General features: G+C 36.7%; 4 protein-coding genes across 5 annotated transcripts; 3 read left to right on the forward strand and 1 right to left on the reverse strand.

Annotated features, from left to right (window-relative positions):
• The first annotated feature begins 705 nt into the window (after positions 1–705).
• On the forward strand, positions 706–5,952 carry LOC408523 (protein TRC8 homolog). 2 transcript variants are annotated; one of them, XM_392068.7, is made up of 4 exons: positions 706–1,284; positions 1,388–1,777; positions 2,217–2,587; positions 2,954–4,288. In XM_392068.7, exons 2-4 carry the CDS (start codon positions 1,498–1,500, stop codon positions 4,286–4,288), a joined length of 1,986 nt encoding a protein of 661 aa, XP_392068.2. In that variant the 5' UTR covers positions 706–1,284; positions 1,388–1,497. The 2 variants fall into 2 exon arrangements, with proteins under 2 accessions (XP_392068.2, XP_026301356.1); XM_026445571.1 differs by lacking the exon at positions 706–1,284 and having other exon boundaries at positions 1,498–1,777; positions 2,954–5,952.
• Positions 5,953–6,274: 322 nt separating this feature from the next.
• Positions 6,275–15,149, forward strand: LOC726905 (cilia- and flagella-associated protein 61-like). The gene is made up of 21 exons (XM_026445627.1): positions 6,275–8,880; positions 8,987–9,121; positions 9,224–9,384; positions 9,463–9,589; positions 9,777–10,112; positions 10,189–10,394; positions 10,468–10,715; positions 10,818–11,071; positions 11,152–11,368; positions 11,448–11,695; positions 11,891–12,079; positions 12,146–12,268; positions 12,446–12,668; positions 12,736–12,943; positions 13,029–13,198; positions 13,348–13,560; positions 13,619–13,723; positions 13,782–13,859; positions 13,921–14,037; positions 14,106–14,171; positions 14,252–15,149. The coding sequence occupies exons 1-21, from the start codon at positions 8,702–8,704 to the stop codon at positions 14,438–14,440; spliced, it is 3,792 nt and encodes a 1,263-aa protein (XP_026301412.1). The 5' UTR covers positions 6,275–8,701; the 3' UTR covers positions 14,441–15,149.
• Positions 15,150–15,284: 135 nt separating this feature from the next.
• LOC726978 (homeodomain-only protein) lies at positions 15,285–17,463 on the forward strand. The gene is made up of 3 exons (XM_001121061.5): positions 15,285–15,616; positions 16,705–16,889; positions 16,984–17,463. The coding sequence occupies exons 1-3, from the start codon at positions 15,493–15,495 to the stop codon at positions 17,053–17,055; spliced, it is 381 nt and encodes a 126-aa protein (XP_001121061.1). The 5' UTR covers positions 15,285–15,492; the 3' UTR covers positions 17,056–17,463.
• Positions 17,398–19,612, reverse strand: LOC100577081 (dihydroorotate dehydrogenase (quinone), mitochondrial). The gene is made up of 2 exons (XM_003250222.4): positions 18,835–19,612; positions 17,398–18,776 (listed from the first exon to the last, which is right to left on the reverse strand). Exons 1-2 carry the CDS (start codon positions 19,184–19,186, stop codon positions 17,950–17,952), a joined length of 1,179 nt encoding a protein of 392 aa, XP_003250270.2. The 5' UTR covers positions 19,187–19,612; the 3' UTR covers positions 17,398–17,949.
• Positions 19,613–19,797: the final 185 nt, after the last annotated feature.

A 19,797-nucleotide genomic window follows, 5' to 3' on the forward strand; every position in this document is an offset into this window, starting at 1 on the left:
CGAAAAAATCATATTCAACGTTATTAAAAATGCATTTGCATTGCTTTCATTTAAAATCGACAGTATGCTTCCAAAATCAATTGAAATTTGATTTTAATCTCCTCATTCCTATTCCTTCTTTTATTATCAGTATATTATCATTACAATCACCATCTTTTATTTTCGCGAGCGAACGATAAAGAGAGTAAATGATATTATTAACAATAAAATTATGAATTTGCATAATAAAATTATCAATATTAAATCTATAATTGTGAACATGTATATATCTTTTTCTACTGCATGTACGTTTTGTATTTAGTATGTGATTTGGTAGGTAGAACATAATTTGAAGAAAAATAATGATTCTGCATGTATCATTACATACTTCTATTTGATACTATATATTTCCTATATTTAATAGTGAATGGTATAGTATATATTATATTTAGTAATCAATTTAAAATCATAATTTTATGAACACATTTTATATTTTTTATTTTACTTTTATTTATAAATTTATTTTCAAATGATTTTAATAATTGATAATATAATGCAGTAATATTAATAGAATAATATTTTTTGTTTTTAATTTGATAGATATAACTTATTATTAAAATTAGTTATATCATATTCAAATGTGATGTATATATACACACACACATACACACACATATATATATATATATATGTATATATATAGATATAAAGTAATGTAACGCCATCTGATCAAATCGTTCAAATTCTCCGTGCATGTTTCCCTTTAACCTCCAAAGTATACGTAACAGTGTTTTACGTTAGAGAAAATTACGCGTATTTTAAAAACGTAGTTTAATCTAAATCTCGCCTCAATCAAGTTTACGTGTTTTTATTATTGTCATCGTATGTGAATAATAGATATTAAGAATTATAAGTAGAAGTGAATAGAAAGAAAAGATCTTTGACAGAAATTCGAGGGCTAAAAATTTACGTATTCTGCCTGTTGTTGCAATATTCTCGCACTATGATAAAATCCTATTAATAATATCTACAAACGATTCAGTTCACATTGTAAACAGCAACTAGGGAAGAATAATCGACAAACTTTTATTGCTATATACTTCTGGATTTCTGCAATATCCTTTTATCTAAATCGTTATCTAAATCATTTCTTCGTTACTTCCCTTTGTTAATTATAAACAAATTACAGTTCACAATTCTTAGAATGTTTTGACTTAGTCGCTTTTCAATGACAAAAATTATTCCAATTATTAATTAAGCTCGTATTTCGAGAATATGATAACTGTGAATTTTATAATTCCAAAGGTAAGTTTGTATATTATTTAACATTAATAATTTTTAAACATAGAAAATCAATTTTAACTTACACTTTAATTTACACTATAAATTTAACATTTTTTATATTTAGGTATTAAACAAATTGAATTAAATTGCTTTGGAAAAATTCAATCATTAATTTTTATAAAGATAAAATATCTTTAAAATCTACTACTACTAAAGAAAAAAATTTAAAAAACAATGGATACATCAATGCGTGAAAAACTACTTACTTTTGCGGATGTTATGATTAGAGTTCCACCTTTATTTATCATAGATGAATTACTTAGAATTGGACTTGGATTATCCAATGATAATGTAGTGCTTTATAGCACAGAACGTGGTTTTAAGATATCAAGAGTTTCAGACAGCATTGTAAATTCAATAATACCTACTTCATTATTACAACCATTTGACTTTGAATATTTTGCTTATAAAATGCATTTTATAATGGCATTGAAGTTTTTATGCTGTTGTTTGGGTAAGATAATTATATACATTTAGAGATTCTTGAATGTAATGTATTTTATTGTTTAAGCAAAGATATTTAATAATTTTATTTTATTAGAGAATGATGATATTTTTTATTAGACTTAATGAAAAATAAAATATATCGTTTATAGTATAATTAGATTCAAAATAATAAAATTTATTATAGAAATTTTATATTCAAAGTTATAAAATTGATTTCAATATTTATAAAAAGAAGCAAACTTTATAATATAGCATTCTTAAAGTATATAAACCATTAATTTAAAAATCAAATATTAAAGAATTAATATAAAAAATTAAAAATTATTTTATTCTTTTTTCTTTTACAATTTTAAATATAAAAAATAAAAAATATAAAAATAGAAATAACGTTACAATAAAAATTAAAATAAAAATCAACGGTTCATTGTTAAATATTTATTTTTCAGGATATATAGCTGCAATATGCATATTTATGTTATGGACAAAACATCTAATAATTGTATATGTATACTTAATATCAGTAGGGACAATATTTATATCCTATTGGTCAAATATTAGTACAATGAAAGCTATTATTACATATGTGAGCACACAACGTGAATACACAACTAGCATACTTGATGATATTTTGACTCTTGATTTAAAATATATCTTAGACGAAGGACCGGGTTTCTTGATAATTCAGAATTATGTACTACAATGCTTATTAGCTAGCATTTTTTGTTATATTCATCTTGCACCAAGACATCCGATTCTGCAAAAACTTCTTGTATTAAGTTTTATGGCACCGCCGATCTTGGGCATTTGTCCATTGCCGGTAAGTCAGTCGAAGTTCATATATATTTTAGAAAAATATATTTTCAAGATTATTTCATCGTGAATTTTATTACGATTATGTGTTTTATAACATCTCTGTTGAATTTTACGAACAATAAGAAAAGAAAAAAAAGACTTAAATGATGAAGCGATCTTTCGAGAACTTTATTTTCGATTTAATTTAAATCAATTTAAATTGCTAATACGCTTCGACGTAGTTTAATTAGAAACAATTGTATGTTAAAAAATAGATTTTTATATTTACATATTTATATATAGAATACTTCGATTTATATACACGTACATTATATACACTACATTTTTACTACATTTATGCACATATTATTAAATATTCATAACTTTTCAGACGCAAGTTCTCTATCATGTGCCAGTATTCGCAGCTCTTCTTCCATTAGCTGTATGTAAATTTGTTATTTGGTACAATGGAATTACTATGTTAAACACGATTTATATGGGTTATCAACATGCACGTAACTTCATAAGCAATTACGGTTTATCCGCACTCGCCGAAACCGAATGGATCCGATTGAACGTTCCGTGTGTATTACGTATGTTTTGGATGCTAAGAGTTGGAGGACAAGTGTTTCAGATCCTTGGAAATCATTATGGTGAAGAGACGTTTACTTATTACGTAATGATTAGAAGTTTATTAATCAATGGTTGCGAAACATTGACGGCCGTCTTGGGAATGACAAGTATAATTTCATTTATTTGCGATTATATCGGATGTTTCTTTCAATGGGTGTTACTCACGGAAGACGAAGACGAGAAGAGTATCGGTACTGTGTCCGCAATTTTATTTTATGTGCTGGCCCTGCAAACTGGATTAACAAGTTTGGATAGAGAGAAACGTTTGGTCAGATTGTGTCGTAATTTTTGTTTATTATTCACGGCTGTTCTACATTTTGTCCATAATATCGTAAATCCACTTTTGATGTCGCTCAGCGCCTCGCATAATCCGGCACTTCACCGGCATATTCGTGCTCTGGCAGTTTGCGTATTTTTGATACTATTTCCAGTGTCACTCTTAGTATACCTTTGGTCCCATTATACCGTGAACACATGGTTACTTGCGGTATCGGTGTTTAGTATCGAAGTGATCGTAAAAGTGCTAGTTTCGCTCGCTATCTACTCCTTATTTTTAATCGATGCTTATCGTAGCGTGTTTTGGGAACAGCTTGACGATTGCGTATACATAATACGATCTTTCGGTAACACGGTCGAATTTACATTTGGTATTATCCTATTCTTCAACGGATTTTGGATGTTAGTGTTCGAATCTGGTGGAGCAATTCGAGCCATTATGATATGTATCCATGCCTACTTTAATATATGGTGCGAGGCAAAAGCCGGTTGGAGCGTGTTCATGAAGCGTCGATCAGCCGTTAACAAAATCAATTCTCTGCCCGAAGCGAAGGCAGAACAGCTTCGAATGCTGGACGATGTTTGCGCTATTTGTTATCAAGAGATGCAAAGTGCCAAGATCACGCGCTGCAATCACTACTTTCATAGCGTTTGTTTGCGAAAATGGTTGTACGTTCAGGATCGTTGCCCACTTTGCCACGATGTATTGTACAAAGTTGAGAATTCGCAAAACAAAAGCAACGAGATTATCCCCACCGAACAACGGGTAGTGGCAGATGCTGAAGACAATGTTCCCGGAGTGAACGAAGATAGGTGAAAAGACGAATAATTTTAATTAAAATGATAAACTGTTAAGAATCGAAAATTTAAAGTCATAAAATATCGATCTCCGAATATCTTGCCTAAAAAAAAAAAAAAGTTTCGTTTCCTGTGAGTCGCTCTCAAATTTCAGTGATTTGATACGATTTACTTTAAACGTTTCTCGACAATGTTGAAGTCTGTTAAAAAAAAGAAAAAGAAAAAAAGAAAAAAAAAAAAAACAACAAGGAATTCCACTGTGAGAAAACTCCGTTACCATTTAAATTTAGCTTATAAGAATATTTCTCTTATGATACCTACCGGTTTAGAATCAAAAATTATATACATGTGACTTGCTTTTATACTTTCTCGAACATAAGCAACGCTCAAGCTTCCGTGCACTCATTCTGCTTATTCTTCCATTTTATAATCTTCTACTACTACTCTATGAATCAATATATTCCATTGATTTAAATTGAAAAGTTCGTATCGCTCGTATCGCATTACAGAATAAACGTCCCTGGATACGATCAACCGAATTATCGTGTATTTTATTGAATATGCGAAATACTTTACTTTGAGCTTTCATCGTCAAATGAAAGGTGATAACGTGAGAGATGATAATAATATGATATCATAAAATCATAGTAGATATAAATGTATAAGTGTTAAGTACACGAGATATTCCATATATAATATATACAATATATATATTATATATATGCAACTTATATATATATATTATATACGTATATATATATATAATATGTATATATAATACGGAAATTACTGTAAGTAATTTGTAAGCTCATTTCTCGTGTTATAACAACAATAAAGTTATAATATTAACGATTAACTTTTTTTCGAAATCGATAGAGGAAAGCAAACGTAACGTAATTCTACACGTTATAGAAATATAGCCAAATGATCAGTTTTGGTATCAAATTAATATATAATAAATACAACATATGCTATTTTCTATCTCAAATGCGCGTATTTTACTTCTTCCAGATACTACGTTCACTTTATCAAGGATATGTGCAAATTTTTTTCTTCTTTTTTTTTTTTTTTTTTTTTTTTTTTCTTTTTTAACTTTAATCACTTTCTCTGTCGTTTCGAGTTAAATCCACAAGCATCTGTGATAGTTAGATAACAGCGAAAATTATAAGTTTTCTAATTTATTGGAAATCATTGTTTACTTATCATATTATTACATTTAATAAAAACGATTGTACGGAGTCTTATTTGTAAGATTTGAGCATATGTAATAAATCTTATATTTTTAAAGCGTCATCATTACTTCAATCGTCCTGATTGGCCACGTGTCAAAAATATCGATAGGAAGAATTTCTAGCGACGCAAATCTAGCTCGCAAATTATTCCCTGCACGTCCGAAAAATTAGAGCAATTTCCAACGCGAATACGATACGAACTAAAGCAGGCGCGTTATCGTGCGCGGTTACCAATAGCGCGGCTACCAATTTTAGATTTCCTATGATTTCGTTGCTTCTTAATTTAACTTAATCAGATGCAGACTAAACAAACGTCAAAAGAACGTGAAAGAAAAATGCGAATAAACGTCACGCGTTTCGAAATGCAATTTATGTCCTCCTTTCGTATAATTTCACTTCAACGATAATCAATAAAAATCAATGAAAATATATCTAAAAAAAAAAAAAAAAAGAAAAAAAAAAGACGAAAATTAATAGATAAGATAAAGCGAGGAAGAGAAAGTAAGATGTTTAAAGAGATGCAAAGAGAATTTGTTTACTTCCCGTTTTCGACTCGAGTCCACTTAATGGTAGGTAAGTAACTTACTTTCCCAGCCTATTCCCCCCACTCCTCCTCTCTCAACTTTTTTTACATTGCAGTTGCAGACCGCTGCCCGATCTTCGAAACCCCGCTACTTGATCTCAGTCTGGTGCGCACCGCCACCGAGTGAGGGTGTTTAACGTTTTGTTTCGTTCGAAACGACAAATCGACCTAGAGAGATCAACAGGTAAGATAGCATCAATTTTTCTCAAGAAATTCGAATACGATATTGTGTATACATTATAATCGACGAGACTATTTGAGACTCTATACTAATCGAACGTTCTGGTTAGCTTTTAATCGAGTAAAGACTGACTTTTTTTCTTTATAGCTCACGTTGAGATCGAGTATATAGTACACATATTATATTATACACAAATCGTTATCGAATCAAACGGTTAGATCGAGACGGATAATTTGTCTCGTCGAAGACGAGAAAGAGAGAGAATATTTAGAAGGTTTTCGAGACAAATGAAATTGCTCTCAACTACACTAATTTCCACACTCCATCGAGCGCGTTAATTAACTTACGATACCTGAATATAGATAAGAAGGCTAATGACGTAATGACACACCACGTATACTGCGACGTATTACTAAAACTGGAATGAGTGAACATATTATTCGGGAAATTGTGCCGAAACGTTTCTCGCATTCCCAGCGGAGCGAAAATTATTTTTTCTCCAGGGCAAAAAATCCTTTGCCTTTGATTCGTATCGCGTTGATTCGCGCGTTGCTGGGCATCGCTCGAAGAATTGTGGGAAACATCGGCGGAGTAAAAGTAAAGGAGACTTGCGTCGGTTTCGCAAGTCGGAAATTCGTACACGCGGTGGTTGGTCTGACGTAATAAAACTCGTTACGAGTCGTTGCGCGTTCAATGGTCCATATTGCGCGTTATTTCTCAAACGAAGCGAGTATCGATCTCTCGATGATTTAGCGTTATTACGAATTATCGCGAGAATTCGTAAGTGGTGGGAAATAGGAAGATCAGCGTGATATCAGCCCGGTTGGAAAAAGAATCCTTGGCCCGATGCTTCCGCGTTTCTTGCAGTTATTAATAAAGGCCCGTCTCTGCGTACACCGCGCTTCTTCGGCGACGGTCTCACGGGTTGCAATCGGTCGGCGGATCTCCAGTCGAGCTAATTAGAAACTTACTTAGAAGAAGAGGTTTCTGTTCCGGCTTAAATTCCGCTCTTAAAAAGAGGAGATTGATAATCGATAAATAATGAAAATAACCGATCCATCGATGCATTGTGCGTGTTCTTTATCTGCCGTTTCGAGATTCTTTCAATTATTTTTAATTAGTTTAAACGAATCCAATGCAATCGAGCGTATTAAATGTTACGTAAAAAAAGATAGAAGAAAAAATCTCAATTATATCATAGAAAAGAAACTGCAACGATTAAAAATGAGCATAATAAAAAGTGATTCGTAATAAAATCGACAAATACGATGGAAGAACAAGACAAGAATCGGACGAAAAATATGACAAATATATCCTTTATATATTTAAACTTTTAAACTTGGTTACAGACAGCAAGTGAAAATATAGGCGAATTAAAAAGTAGGTCCGCCTCGAGAAGCAGGCCTGGGTGCCAAAAACGCTCACGAGCCAGGTGTGCATTTTTGAGGCTGCGTGTCGTGAGACACACAGGCCGTTGTTGTCGCATGACGCGAATCGTTACGACGCGAGTCCTTGGCGAGGCTTGATTTACCACCGCGCCGAGAGAAATCGATTCTACGCGATATCGCCTTTTAAGCCCGATCTACGGGGAAAAGTTGGGATTCGCAACGAGAAATTGTGCTGCGAAGCAATGGTATTGTAACGGTCGTGTCGGTTTATCGTCGATTGCGTTGCGGGCCGAGCACGTGCCAGCCGCTCTTTGCCAAGTGTGCAACGTAAATGGCTCTCGCGATGCGTGCACGTTGCGAGCGGAAAAACAATTTGATCGTTGGTTCGAACTGGTTAACTAGGAGGAACTGGTAATTCTGCTGCTCCATTCTCGTATAATTTTGCATATTGTTTCGATTCTTTTCTTTATTCAAATTGCGATTCAATTTTTTTCCCTTGTAAATTTGAATATTCAACGACACGAAGTTTTATTCGAAGAGATACGAAAGAAAGTTGTTTTTCGCTCGTTCGAATTTCTTTTTACGATTTTTCTGTAATCACTCGTGCTTATTCCCTCTTCAAGATCGAGCGTGCCATTGTGAACGCGGCTTAAACGCTCGGACGAGAAGAAAGCCGAGGCAAGAAGGGTACCAGCGAGAACACGAAGCAATTACTTTGCCCCTCCGTTTAAATCGTTCGAGGAGGAGGTTTCGTTATTACCTTTTTTGCGGGCATTAAAGTCGGTCGCCTTATTGGCAAGGCGCGTACGGTAAGCCGATCTCTTTTCCCACGATTATTCCATTCTCCGATCGATAAAATCGATCCCTATTTTTCCCCACGCGATCGTTGCATCAACGATCATCAATTGTCATCATTGCTCCGCCGATTTATCATTCTTCCCTGAACGTAGCCGCGAAAGCCAATCCCAAACCATTTAAATCGATCGGCCGACGATAGAATCGAAGATAGATAGATTTCGATTTTCTCGAAAGAGTTTCCCGTGCGATCATGATGAACATATGGATCGGCGATCCGGATCAATATTTCCTCGGCAAGAGGAGTAAGGATCCGCCTGCGAAGATCATCGGCTCGAGGGCAATGGATCACGCCGATCTGCCGAACGTGGAACGATTGATACGGCCGGAAACGTATGAGATTTTCGGGGACTTGACCGTCGAGCGTATCTTGTAATCTCGCCTCAAAGATTCTTCCAATTCCCCTAATTGTCGGGGGAAAAAAAAATTTGTGAAAAGTACAGAAGGGGGTGGGGGTGGGGACGTTGGTAATTTGCAGCGAAACCAGTTGTCACTCGATGGTGCAGTGGAACGAGAAAGGCGAGATCGTTTCGGGCATCTGCATCTGCAATTATCCGAACGTGCCTTCGGTGATTCCGGAAGATTGGGTGAATTGGTTGTACAAGTTGTACAGGTAAAGGGAGAGGACACTCGAGCTTGCTTGCTTGCTTGCCTCGAACAAAGAGAGAGAGAGAGAGATAGAGTTGTTTGCTTATCGGGATTTCGTTTGAGAAAGGCCGCAACAAGTGTCGGAGAGGAACTCGATGTTCGTGCATATGCTCGTCTGGGACAGCCGATACACGGGCCACTTCTTCAAAAAACTCCTCTCCGGATTGTTCGATGTCACCTCGTATTTGGAATACATACTCATCGTGATTCCTCCTCGAATCATTCTCGGTGAGCTTATATATATATAGATAGATGGATGGATGGATCTCTCGACTGATTCAAGGATTCATTCGTTCATTATGGCAGACGACATTTTCGAGAAACAGATGATCAAGATCCCGTTAAATTCCGAGAATGATCATCCCTCGTACCAGTCCATCTATATGACCGATCGTTTTCTGAAGAAACCAAGATTAAAAATTCGCCGAGTAGTGTAAGTTCTTTTCTTTGAGCGAGCTACTTTTTCTTCTTTCTATTGCCAATCTATAACGATATCAAAGGAATAAATTAATTTTGATCAGAAAATTAACGATCTTCGATAGAGGGAAAAAGAAATATCCGAATTTAATTTATACAAATAATTTTCACGTCGTTTTTTATCGATGACGCGACGAAAACAGGGAAGAGGACAACGACGACGTGGTGTCGATCATCGACGCGGAAACGCCACTGTTGAAAGAGTTTTACGGTGAATTTTACGTGAGCGAGATGATTCGTAACCCGGACGGTTGTCGAAAATTGATCATTTCCGAGGAGGACGACAAGGCGACCGGCGTGATGTTCATTAACAAGAACATAGACGTGGACACGCTGATCGACAATTTCCAGTTGGTGCCGTACAACGGGCTTAAAAAGCCCCACAAGAAAGATCTGCTCCCGGAGGAATACATGAGGCCCGACAGCGAGACGTTCTTCTCCTTTTTCAAGAAGAAATCTTGGGATATCGAATCGGAAGGGTTCGAGGATATTGATATATTTACAGACAATTTCTCCCTCGTATGCACATCTATCTATCCATTTTCCTAATATTAGATCCTCCATGATAATTTCCCCGGAAGAGAGCATCGAAGAGGACGCGGAGGACGAGGCTACCGATCAACTGGAGATGAAGAAGCTGGAAGATCCGTCGATGATAAGTTTCATCAGTGATCTTCCACGGATAACTCGTCAATTCAGCATGTACTACGAGTCGAAAATGGAGTCGAGCGCGTTCGTCGAGTCGTTGTTCCACGTTCCACGTGAGTGAACAAAAGCCGTGACGAAAGAAGGGAGAAGATATTTTTCCCTTTTTTTTTTAAAAAACGCGGGTAGGGCAGACGATGGTCACCAGCATAATCGAGGACATACAATTGGAGAAGATACATATACCCGAGCAGCCCGTTTACCACGGCCAAGTGAACGCGTTCGTCCTCGAGATCTTCGCGATGAAGCACAAGATGAAACTTCGGGAAAGTAGGAATTTCATCGAGGCAGCGTTCGAGAGTTTTCCGGACTTGGAGTATTGCGCGATCCTTTTGCCCTCCAATCACGTTTTCATCCCTCTTCTCCATCACTTCATGGTACGTTCGTTATTTCTTTCCAACTTGAACGCTTATTATATTATATCAGATTGATCGTTTATCTCGCGTTTATCCGTTTCATTCGTCAACGAACTGCCATAGCGAGTGCCTTCTAAGTGCAACAAAGATTACCCAATGAGTTTGTATTTAACGCATCGTGCCGCTCTCCTGGGCATGATATCGGTCCACGTTGGCAAGCCTTTAGATAAGCTGACATTGAAGAAATTTTTAAAAAGGATTCGAAAATCGGAGCACGTTCTGCGGGATTTCGATAAAGCGACGATTAAGAAACATCCGGACACGTATTCCTACATCTTCAAGTGGAACGACAAGATCATCGGTGTTATAATTATTCGGTAAACTTTTGGTGGAAATTTTCTTCTTTAAATCTTCGAGAACGGTTGAATAGCGAGTTGAATGGAATTCGATGAACCAGCGTTGAGGACGAGACCATGTACATCAAGCGACGTTATCACATCGAGGATTACATAGCGATACAAAATATTCCGCCCAACGCTTACGCCCGTATCCTCCACTTCATCCTAATGCCGATCTTCTCCATTCACACACCGTACATTTTCAGCGAGATTTCACGGCTGAGCGGCTTTTTCGTCTTCTACTATCGGCTCGAGGAGAGGTCGTTGAGCAGTCTGGTAAAAAAAAAAAAAAGAAATCTCAATGAAATCACTTGAAGTTCGCGAGGAATAAAAAGGAAAATATCATCGTTTTCAGACGCGTACGCATCCCCTTCCGATATGCTTGACCGTGATGATCCCCGTGTATCCTCGGCGAAGAATAAAGTATCGGTATCATAATTTAGTCGAGACGGACAGGAAGCCTAAAAAGAAAACCGAATCTTTCTCCCTTTTCCTGACTACGCCGAGATTGTCCATGATGCTTGGTAATATCGTTGATTCGAAGATAGTCGTCGTGGGTGCCTCGGATTGCGGTGTCGCGTTTGCCGAAGAACTTGCCCTCGGGTAAAGTCTCATCAATTTTCACAGCATTTTCTTCTATCCAAGATTTTTCGTATGCCAAATTCTTCTGAGCAATTTCGGAATTTTTTTCAATTTTTGCTTTTTCCTTTTATTAAAAAATTTAAAAAAATCAGAAGTTCGTCCATCTTTCTTCGTTCGAGAAGGATGAAGTTTGATGGATTTATATTGTTCTTTTAGCTGCAATTTCATAAAATTCGCGAACCTCACTTTGATATCGCCCAACGGTTTGCCTTTCGACAATGATCACAACGATCTGAGCCATCGAATGATACCGTTCACCGGCCGATACTGCCGAAAATATCGTCGGGAGCTTCCCACGCGTGTCTGGGTCAACATCGTGTACGGAACGGTTATAACGATTAACAGGTAGAAAGAGAGCGATCGAGATCGAGACGATCGTGGATTTCTGTCATTCCTCTTATCGATCGACAGGAAGGAGAAATACGTGACCGTGTTGCATCAGGGAAATATCACGTACGATTATTTGATTTTGACCTGCGGGATGCAGTATCAGAAGCCCAAGTTTCAGGAAGAATTGGAACTCGAGAAGAAAGGGTAATGAAAACGAGGAAAAGAAAAAGAACGAATGAAGGGATAATAAAAATATGTTGATAATATTCGCGTAGACAATTTTTGGACGTCCCGGTGCCTTGGAACATGTTGACGATCAACGACGATACGGAGGCGGCGGTGTGCCTGGACAAGATAAAAAAGCAGACGGACAATTTGAAAAAGAAAAGTTAACACCAAGGATGGATGGAATGTTTCTTTACGATTGATCGAATTTTCTGATTTACCTTTAGAGACTATCATATTTTACGGGCACAACATAAACTGCTACTGCGCTCTCCAAGGGTTGCTAGAATTCGGAGTGGACGGCTCTTGGATCACGTTGATCCATCCACCGTTGACCGAGTGCTCGTCCCACGATGAGGCGTTCTTCAGCGATTGCGAAGTACGCGAGATACAAGTACGCGAAATTAAATCCTTCGTTCGATGAACTTAAATCGCGCGTGTTCAAGGTTTACACCGAAGTGATGGAGGCGATCACGAGGAACAACATCACAATAATCATGGGATGGGAATTGATTAATTGGAAGTTGGAGGACACGTCGAAGGGTAAAATGATCGAATCGATCGTCATAAAGTCGAAGGGCAAGAGCGAAACGATCAGTTGCGACTTTTTGATAAATTTTAACGAAAAGACCATCGGCATGAAGATATTCCTGGGTGATTATCCAATATTTCGTATATTAAATTATAATTTATTACGAGAGTTGCGTTTCACCACTCGACTCGATCGATCCGTTTTCAGCGATCTGTAGATCCGGCTTGATGTTCGACGGCCAATTGGTCATAGACTCAGACTTGAGAACCAACGATCCCTCGATCTTCGCTGCTGGAACCATAACCAAGTATTGCAGAAGGTATTACAGCGACTCTTGGGAGCACAAATACTTCAACAGAATGGAGATCGGTGAAAAAGTTAGTAGATCGACGTTCTACATTTTCAGATCGTTCAGAGAAACGGTTCTCAAAATTCGATAAAACGATAAATTGTAAATGGAACGCGATAATAAGTGATTTCAAACGATTAGAGAATCGACGAATTTTAACTTTAATTTATGATACAGTTGGCGAAAATCATTCGATCGTTCATCGAAAACGAGCATCAAGGCAAGGATCCAGCTTCCATACCGTCGAAACGCAAAGCGTACGAATCGATATACGTGTTCCGATTACCATTGATAGTGGCCTGCATCGTGCCTGATGGTTATCGATTTCTTTACGTACGAAAATGCGGGAAAGGCACGCCGCGCAAGATCGCGATTCGTTTCAATATTTACGTGAGTGTTGTTGATCGTCGATTCCCCGACGAGAAATCATTCTTTGAATTGTTGCTAGGGTCAAGTGTTGATCACGGGATGCTCCAAAAGCAGTATCGGTTACTTTCGGATAAGATTGAATCAGTTCAACATGGTCGAGACGATAACCTGTTTCAACAGAAAGGTAAAAGGGGAGGGAACTCTTTTTTTTTCAAAATTAAATGGATTGAGTTAATTTTTAGAATTTCGAAGTGGATCATATGTGCTCGTTGTGGGGGAAACACGAGAGCATGTTGAACAATTTAAAGACGCGATTCAAAGTAAGCAAGTTTTCTCGTTTCGAACTCTTTCGAGCAATGTAATTAAATCCTCGTGGTTCAGGAATCACTGATCGTGGACTTTTTCGAATACTTTCGGGAACCGTGGGCCCTGGCTATATTTTACGATAAATTCAACTGTCTTCGGGTGGAGAATCGTGCCACGCTCTTGTCGAAAACGGTAAGAGAGAGAGAGAGAGAAAGAGAAACGAAAGAGAAAAGGAAAAAAAAACAAATATTATTTTGTAGGCGATATCCGGCCAATCTTTGATTAACGATTGCGTGCATGCTCTAATACGGTCGAAATGGGACCAGGTGAGTTCGAACGAAGCGAATCGAATCGAGCTTTCGAAAACCTAACCTCTGTTAATACGTTTCTGCCAACCGACATCTAGATACAAAAGAGCGATCTTCAAACCATCCAATCGAGATTCGCTGGTTCCGTGTATCAGCAAGAGATCGAGGAGAATCTGCTCGATTTTCTGCAATTCTGCCAAGATGATCTGCCCGTGTATTGCACGCCCGATAGATTGAACGAATTGTATGAAGACAACAAGAATAGCCGGCTGTACAACGTATTCTAAACTCTTGAGCAACCTAACCTTGTCACACCTAATTTCTATATATATATATATATATATATATATATTTATATATTTTCTTCTTCTTCTTCCTCTTCTCGTACGAGATCAAAATAAAGAATCGCGAAACGAGGTTCCAAGTATTGTTTTATACCTCTATAATTTTACGCCATGCCATTTTCGATCGAGACGCGACGGTTTTCGCACAAAAGACCACAACGAGCGCATGTGGCGACTGCGTCGCGTTACACGTGCACGCATGCGTGTGTACGAACGTTACCGACTTTTAATAAACGAGTTCCCGATCCGAGCCCTCGATCGTTCCATCCGCGCCTATTTACTCGGCATGCGATCCGATCTGTGGGTCAAGTTTAACATTCCGCCGTGCTGCTCCATAAACATACGGCTCAAGGCAGCGTCTACTTGCCGCCTACGCATCGTGAAACAACAAACACGCCGTCACTGAAACGTCGTGGCTTGCTTGTTTAAACGCAGTATTCTCTCTCTCTCTCTCTTTCTTTCTCTCGCTTTCTTATCGTTGAGAGATCGAGATTGATGATTTTGATGCTCTTTTTTGGAGAACGAGAATCATTTGATCTCGAAGAGAAAGCGTCGCTTAGAGAAAGAGGAATCGATCGAGCTGTGAATAGTTCCACGTGACGTGAAAATACATAACCGTGCCTCGTTGTTTGTTATTAAATATATACGAATAAAAGGATAGCGAGATAATTTATCGATTGTACGACGTGGAAAGGGAGCCAAATACTCGTGATGATGGCTTAACGGACCGGTGATTCAGAAGTGGAAACAGAACTGTATAATTAACCTTTTTGGCAAGGAACTCGGTTGAATCTTTCGTTAGATCGGTGCATATCTATTATCAAGGCTGAGCATCTCTCCTACGTGCACGCATCGATTTACATTTTTAAATTGCTTAACGCGCGCGCTTAAAATCAATCGCGGTGAAACCAGGTAGGAATCAGTCGCGCGTGAACCGCGCACACGAACGTTCATCGTTGTCTTCCCGACCGAGCCGAACTCCATCCCGCGAAGAAATGAGCGAGTATTCCTCGTACTTTTACGAGAGGAGGTGTTACATATGCGAACGAAGCGCTTCTTATCCGAAGAATCGCCATGTCCCGAAAAAATCGACGCACAGAGTGAGATTCGCCGAGCCGAGTAAGTGGAAGAAAGAATTTTTTAAAATCGAGCGGGGAAATTAGCTGTACACGTGCCGCGTACATATCAATTTCTCTCCCCCTCTTTTTATTCCCATCTCGTGTTTCATTTCACGTTTCGCGACTCGTTAGTATATCGTGTTATATTTTTAAAAACGAATAGAATCGTTACCGTTTAAAAAGTAACATGATACGATTACGTTTCGATAAAAATATACAAAAATTTCCTTCAACAATTCGCTTTCATCGTGCGGAATGAAAAATATTACGTTCGCACTTCGTTTTCCATTTGGGATCCTAAATTTGCCTAACGTTTCCGAGAAGAGTAGCATAAAATCGATGCGAGACGCACGATGAGACACGCGATTCAGACGTGTGCAAGCCCAGACACGACTTTTGTTATTCCCGTTCCCGTGTAATCGACTCTTGAAATGTATCCAAAAGCGTGCCAGAGTCCCTGACGTTGGGTCAATGTCGCGCTATTCTCGTTCCTCCGTTTTCGTTCTCCGCGCCCGTGGATTTTTACAGCTGTTGTTCGCTCAAAGAATCGTAAAAAAAAGAAAAAAAAAAAAAGAAAAAAATCATTTGCACGTTTAAATTCGACGAATTTAACCGGGGAAATATAATCGTTATTCGTCCCAAAATAAATTCCTTCCCCGTTGTTAAATTGTTCGTCGAGTAAGTTTCCAGTTAAGGACGTTAATCGCGCCTCTTAATCTTTTGCACAATAATAAATAACACGAGATAAATACAAAACAGCATTGCACGCGTTTACGTAATAATAACCGGCGTTATTATACAACTATTACGATTACCACGCCTTAGTCGTATAAGTTGCAAGCTAATGATAATGCGAGACGCATATTATGTAACGAAAGTCAATTTACCGGGAGGTCGGTCCTCGTGCTTTTACGGTGTATCAGCGTGTTTGTTATCCGTAAAAGGGAATATATTGAAGACCTATATATTGGCGCTGATTCACACCGTCTTTTGTCGCGATAATTGTCGCGATTTTTCCCGCCTCTTAGCACCAGTTGTCGCCTTGAACGTTGCAACCAACCACTGATGACCGTGCACTTCTGTTCGTAGGCAAAATGTTGAAATCAGCCTCGCCGCAATATCCCAACAGAGGATCCGATGCCCGGGTCATCCGTTTGACCACGGATCAAGAAGCTGTCCTCCAGGAACAGTTCAATAGATGGCCGAGGGCACCTCATACAGCGGATATCGTCCTATTGGCGGCCGAGACAGGACTTTCTGAAGCCGATGTCGAGGTTTCTATACTTTTTTTTTTTTTCTGAAAAAAGGAGATATTTTTAAAAATTACGAATACAGAAAAAAGATATTCTTTTTCGTTGCATCTTGCAGGCCTGGTACTCTATCCGATTAGCACAGTGGAGGAAGGAACAGGGCCTGGGAGGAAATCTTGGTTTGCATTAACCCTTGACCCTTTTCTCGAATGTTATCGAATGTAACTGTGTACCTGAAAATGTAATACGTGTACAGGATTGAACCTGATAACGATCAATTTCTTAATCTCGATCTCTCATTGCTTCTAGTTTAGCGATTATATACTCGTGTATTTTATTAATTAATGTATACGCGATTTATTTATATTGTCAATGTGTAGATGATTGTTAGAATGATTAAAAAGCGATGGTACCAAAAATTTTTCACTTTAAGAAGTAATCGCGGGTAGGAAAAGATGTAACAAGGAAATTAATTAACGTAGGTGTTTTCCGATTCTGATTTTATCATTATTTATCTCGACACTAAAGTAGAAGGATATTAAAGCGCTCGAGTAAAAATCTTTTTCCAAGTGTGTCCCGACATTTTTTTTTTTTTTTTTAATCGTAAGTATGTCGCGAAAAGAAGACATTACCAGTGAGTATTAATCATAGTGTACGTAAGATCTGACCGCAGATCGAAAAATGAAATATGTTAGTTGTAACATGTCAGGTACCACAGATATATTTTAATGCTTTTAAATAGTTATACTAAATAATTATACGAAACGTATATTTTGAAATAAAAATGTTTGTATAACTTACTATAAATAAATATTACGCAAGGAACGTCAGTCGTTATTAAATTTTGAAAATTGATGAAAAAAATTAATCGATTATTGTTGCGTATCACAAATATTGTTTTATTACTTATATAGAATACTTAGAATATACATATAGAATATACATATTTTCAAAACAAGGAATTAATTATATAGCAATTAAACGAAAAAAAAAAAACGAAATCGTTTATGTTAAAATAATTTTAACATAATATAGTTCAATATAATATGGATAATTTTAGCAAATAATTATCACGTATATATAATTATTTACTAATATTGACATCTTTCCCAATTGCATCTTTAATAGATTTCAGACCATCTTGTTTCAACATATCGTTTAATTCTCGTTTAATTTTTCCTATAACTGGTGGCCCCATAAATATAAATGATGTATAAATTTGTAGCAATGAAGCACCAGCTTTAATCTTGTTATAAGCGTCTGCTCCACTAAATATACCACCAACCCCGATAATTGGAATAGTACCTCGCGTTCGTTTATACATATCGGATATCATTGCGGTTGACATATCGGTGAGAGGTGCACCACTGAGTCCTCCGGTTTCGCTTTTAAGAGGACTCGATAAATTATTACGCGTTATTGTAGTATTGCACAATATTAGACCATCTACTTTTGATTTCTCTTCAAGTATCACATTTGTAATGTCCTGCTTCTCGGAATCGGACAAATCTGGAGCGAGCTTCAATAGTAAAGGTTGATTGCTTTGTATGGATCGTCTGATTTTGTTAATTTTTATCAACAGATCCTCTAAATCTTGTTTTTTTTGCAATGTTCTTAATCCAGGAGTATTGGGACTGGATACATTAATTACAAAGTAATCTGCTACGTCTGAGAATTTCTTAATACCATCTATGTAATCTTGAGCTGCATCTTCTGATGTTTTATTTTTACCCAAATTAACTCCAACGATACCATTAAAGTTCTGATTTTTTTTCAATTTTTGTAAATATTTCCACACTGTATCATAACCTTCGCTATTGAAACCATATCTATTAATAACTGCATTGTCTTCTAATAATCTAAATAATCTAGGTTTGGAGTTGCCTTCTTGAGGTTTTGGTGTAACCGATCCTGTAATAAATGTTACAATATAACATTGTTCAATTATGATTCATTTTATAATTCTTACCTATTTCTACAAAACTAAATCCTATTTTGTGCAAGCCTTCTATTGCTTCACCCTGTTTGTCAAAACCAGCTGCCATCCCTATTGGGCTTTTAAATTTTAAATCCCAAACATCAATGGCAAGAGAAGTTGGATCATTTACATTTGGTTTAGATAAAAGACCCCATTTTAAAATTTTCACTGCGAAATTGTGTGTAAATTCGGGATCTATTAAATGTACAAACGGCATGACAAATTTGTTGTAAATGTTTTCATCACCCTGATAAATGCAGACCCCAGCATAGAAAACAGTAGCAGTACTAGTCACTTTTAAAAATGACTTAAATTTTTCTTTATTGCTCAAACGATATGCCATCTTAAGATAAAAATACCTCTTTTAGAAAAAAATACTTTTTCGTCGAAAAACATTTAAACTCTTTTTTGAGGTTAAGGTATGCACAACGTTATATGTAAATACGTTCAATTCATTATAAAAACTTTACATCGCAACCATAAATAATTAAACCATATTCTATTTTTAAATATATATTTTAAATATTTCTGCGCTGTTGAAACATATTACAGCAATGAAAAAGTTACTGATAAACATATAAGTAACTTTTAATAAAATTAAAGAAAGAAATCTGATGATGAGTAAAATCCTTTGTATAAAAATAAAAAATATATGTTATTAAATCAAACATATAAAATATTAAATATATTTGCATGAAATTATATGTCTTTATGAATTTGATATTTAAAAAAAATATTTAAAAAAATCATTTCTAATCAGTCATAACTAAGAAAGGTATGCTAGCATCCATATATGTTCTTTGCGCCGCTTGGTGGCGTTCTAATCTGTTGTGATTGGCTAATTTAATCACAATGCCATCTGTCGAATATTACACGAATTATTGATTGTTTACTGAGATGATCTATTACATATTTTCGATTCTAAAACGATTCGAAATCCAGGTATTTAAAATA

This window comes from Apis mellifera, linkage group LG15, assembly GCF_003254395.2.
Source record: "Apis mellifera strain DH4 linkage group LG15, Amel_HAv3.1, whole genome shotgun sequence".
NCBI classification, from domain to species: domain Eukaryota; kingdom Metazoa; phylum Arthropoda; class Insecta; order Hymenoptera; family Apidae; genus Apis; species Apis mellifera.

What these genes read in the sequence shown, in the direction of transcription:
- LOC408523 (XM_392068.7), top strand. Translation starts at nt 1,498, where the DNA reads ATGGATACATCAATGCGTGAAAAACTACTTACTTTTGCGGATGTTATG. An exon ending in GTTTTTATGCTGTTGTTTGG is followed by an intron (nt 1,778 to 2,216) that starts GTAAGATAATTA and finishes TTTATTTTTCAG; the next exon opens with GATATATAGCTGCAATATGC. An exon ending in TGGGCATTTGTCCATTGCCG is followed by an intron (nt 2,588 to 2,953) that starts GTAAGTCAGTCG and finishes ATAACTTTTCAG; the next exon opens with ACGCAAGTTCTCTATCATGT.
- LOC726905 (XM_026445627.1), top strand. Translation starts at nt 8,702, where the DNA reads ATGATGAACATATGGATCGGCGATCCGGATCAATATTTCCTCGGCAAG. An exon ending in TCCTCCTCGAATCATTCTCG is followed by an intron (nt 9,385 to 9,462) that starts GTGAGCTTATAT and finishes TCATTATGGCAG; the next exon opens with ACGACATTTTCGAGAAACAG. An exon ending in ATTTAAAGACGCGATTCAAA is followed by an intron (nt 13,860 to 13,920) that starts GTAAGCAAGTTT and finishes CTCGTGGTTCAG; the next exon opens with GAATCACTGATCGTGGACTT.
- LOC726978 (XM_001121061.5), top strand. Translation starts at nt 15,493, where the DNA reads ATGAGCGAGTATTCCTCGTACTTTTACGAGAGGAGGTGTTACATATGC. An exon ending in AGTGAGATTCGCCGAGCCGA is followed by an intron (nt 15,617 to 16,704) that starts GTAAGTGGAAGA and finishes TTCTGTTCGTAG; the next exon opens with GCAAAATGTTGAAATCAGCC. An exon ending in TTTCTGAAGCCGATGTCGAG is followed by an intron (nt 16,890 to 16,983) that starts GTTTCTATACTT and finishes TGCATCTTGCAG; the next exon opens with GCCTGGTACTCTATCCGATT.
- LOC100577081 (XM_003250222.4), bottom strand. Translation starts at nt 19,186, where the DNA reads ATGGCATATCGTTTGAGCAATAAAGAAAAATTTAAGTCATTTTTAAAA. An exon ending in ATTTAGTTTTGTAGAAATAG is followed by an intron (nt 18,777 to 18,834) that starts GTAAGAATTATA and finishes CATTTATTACAG; the next exon opens with GATCGGTTACACCAAAACCT.